Source organism: Octodon degus, unplaced genomic scaffold (assembly GCF_000260255.1).
Source record: "Octodon degus isolate 3935 unplaced genomic scaffold, OctDeg1.0 scaffold00060, whole genome shotgun sequence".
Taxonomy (NCBI): domain Eukaryota; kingdom Metazoa; phylum Chordata; class Mammalia; order Rodentia; family Octodontidae; genus Octodon; species Octodon degus.
Genome location: NW_004524636.1, coordinates 2,427,928 through 2,430,998, shown reverse-complemented (window position 1 = coordinate 2,430,998; position 3,071 = coordinate 2,427,928). Strand labels below are relative to the sequence as shown.

The 3,071-nt window shown below is 40.6% G+C and overlaps 1 protein-coding gene across 1 annotated transcript in view; it reads left to right on the top strand.

Annotated features, from left to right (window-relative positions):
* Positions 1–453, top strand: part of LOC101573214 (calcium-binding protein 1-like) — a 103,360-nt gene extending 102,907 nt beyond the window's left edge. Inside the window, exon 5 of the mRNA XM_012515361.2 lies at positions 7–453. Within this exon, the coding sequence (XP_012370815.1) occupies positions 7–363 (357 nt within the window). The 3' untranslated portion in view covers positions 364–453. The remainder of the gene's footprint in view (positions 1–6) is intronic.
* Positions 454–3,071: the final 2,618 nt, after the last annotated feature.

The window sequence follows — 3,071 nt, the reverse complement described above, 5'->3', positions numbered from 1 at the left end:
CTAAAGGTGGCAATGAGAGCGCTGGGCTTTGAGCCCAGGAAAGAAGAAATCCAGAAAATGATCAGCGAAATTGACAAGGAGGGGACAGGCAAAATGAACTTCAGCGACTTTCTGACCATGATGACTCAGAAAATGTCTGAGAAAGATACCAAGGAAGAAATCCTGAAAGCTTTCAAGCTCTTCGATGATGATGAGACCGGAACAATATCGTTCAGAATTCTGAAGCGCGTGGCCAAGGAGCTGGGCGAGAACCTGACCGATGAGGAGCCGCAGGAGATGATTGATGAAGCCGACCGAGATGGAGACGGCGAGGTCAACGAGCAGGAGTTCCTGCGCATCATGAAAAAGACCAGCCTCTATTGAGACCTGTGTCATATCTCCTGCTGCAAGCATATGTGACTAGAGTAGTGCCCGCTGTCCTCTGAATTCCAGCTCCCCATTGCCCTGTAGAACATCATCAGCTGTGGCCTTGAATCTGATTTGGACTTCTGAAAGTGTTTTTTGATATAAAAAAGTTCTTTGTAAAATGATCCGGTGATTCTTGACAGCAGAATGAGAGCACATCGGAGTAGGGGGAAGGGCCTCAGCGTCCCCTGCCTGTTGTTTCGGGGTCTGGTGGGGTCAGCACCAGCTGCGGTCCTCCATCAGTGGTTCCCCTGCTCACCTGCTGCCCGAGGGCCGTGTTCTCTTGCAAAACCCAGTGAACCCTTGTGCTGGCTTTTGGATGTGTGTTAATGCTGTTTGTTTCCTCTTAAAAATAAAACATTTCTAGGTCTGAAAAAAAAAAAAAAAAGAAGTAAAGCCAAGTTGTTATGTTGAGCTGTAGGGGACTCAGGTCAACAATTTCTGACATGGCCAGTCAAGCGGAAGACCCAATACTATTATGGATTACTGGACTCTTTTAGAATATTTTGCTAAGTTTACACACCTATAATATTTAAATGATGGAACTTAACAAAAAAAGGGGGATACAGATGAATGTCCATTTTGTACCTGTGTATTCAAAGTGGTTAGGATAGATAAATAGTTACATTCTCTTAATGAGTAGAGGGATTTGATCTAATGGTGTTTGTAAATAGGATATCAAGTCCACATCTCACACAGCAATTAACCACTAGGAAGAATGTATGCGATGTGTTAATTATTGAAACTGTCCTACCAATTTGGCTTGAAACTGTCTCATTGCTGTTTTTCTCAATAAAATTATGGAAAAAAATTTTAAAAAACAAAAAACATTTTAACATAAAAAAAATAAAATCTAAACAATTAGAAAGGCATACTGGGTTCATAGGTTGGAAGATTCGCTAGAGTAAAGAACTCAGTTCTCCTCCACAACATACAGGCTAACATAATCACTCAGGAGGCAGAAGCAAGAACAAACTGAGCTTGGGACTAGCTTGGTCTACAGTGGGACCTTCTCTCATACACACACACAAAAAAAATTGTGTACAGACAATATTATTCTAAAAGTCATATGGAATGAAACTAACATGACTGAAAAAGAAGAACAAAGTGGAAGGATCTACTCCACGTTGAACCCTACCATTTCCTCACAGTGAATAAGACAGTGTGTTTACCATAATGTTGTTGGTAGAAGGATAGATGTGTAGATCGATGGAACATAATGGAAAACCCAGAAATAGCCCTATACAAGCACAGTCAAGTGGCCAAAGTGCTAGAAAGCAATTTCATGGGAAAAGGGTAGCCATTTTCTTTCTTTCTTTCTCTTTCTTTCTTTCTTTCTTTCATTTATTTTATTTATTTATTTATTTATTTGGTACAGGGTCTCCTTACGCAGCTCCAATTCATAATGATCCTTCTGTCTCAGCCTCCCCAGTGCTGGGATTACAGGTATGTGCCACTATGCCCAGTTTCAGTAGCCGGCATGGCACACCCAGGGTTCCAGGGCCAACAAGGCACATGTTGAGGATCGAACCCGGGTCCTTGCACTTGCCAAGCAGGCGCTTAGACTGCCGAGCTATCTCCCCAGCCTCAGGGTGGCCATTTTAACCAATGATACTGGAGCAATTGGACATCCAGAGGGGAAAATGTGAACCTAGACATAAATCTCACATCTTACACACAATTTAAAATAAATAATGGGGGACCAGGGAGATGGCTCAATGGAATAAGCGCTTTCCTGGCAAGTGCAAGGGCCTGAGTTCAATCCTCGGTTTTGAAAAAAAAAATTAATTAATTAATTAAAACAAAATAAAATAATGGATGTCAGTGTAAAATATAAAACTATAAAATTTTTGGAAGAAAATGTGAGAAAATCATCACAACCTAGGGTGTATGTATGACACCAAAATCCTTATCCCTGGGGCTGGGGAGATAGCTCAGTAGAATAAGCGCTTGTCTGGCAAGCATGAGGACCTGAGTTCAATTCCTGGTTCCACTAAAAAAAAAAAAAAAATCCTATTCCCTAAATTGATAAGTTGGACTTCTTTAAAACTAATCACTTTTGCTGTACAAAAGACCCTGTTGAGAAGAAAACATGAGCTACACAAGAAGAGAAAATGTTTGCAGGCCACACTGCTGAATATATAAAGACGCTCAAATTTCAACAGTTAAGAACAGACAAATAAGGGGCTGGGGAAATGGCTCAGTAGGATAAGTGCTTCCCTGGCAAGCCCAATGGCCTAAATTCAATTCCTGGTTCCACCAAAAAAACAAACAAACAAAACAAAAACAGGCAAATAGAGATGGAGGTGGCTCAGTGGTGGAGCATGCGTCTAGCATGCTTGAGCTCAATCCTCAGTACATTAATAAGAATAAGTTAATAAAAGGACCAAGAGATGGAGGGCGGGAGGATAGAGAAGAGAAGGGGGGAGAGGAAAGGGACATAAAAAGAATTAAGTTGTATTATGTACACATACTGACTCCCCATTGTGAATGTAATTATTATGTATGGCAAACATGTACTTATAAAAAATTAAAGTTATTTTTTATAAAGGAAATGGAAGACATGAAGAGTGACATTTCGTCAGAAGGTAAACAATGGCACATAGAAGCAGGTGAATAGATGCTTAACATCTTTAGCCTTTATGAAGAAACAAATTAAGACCAGG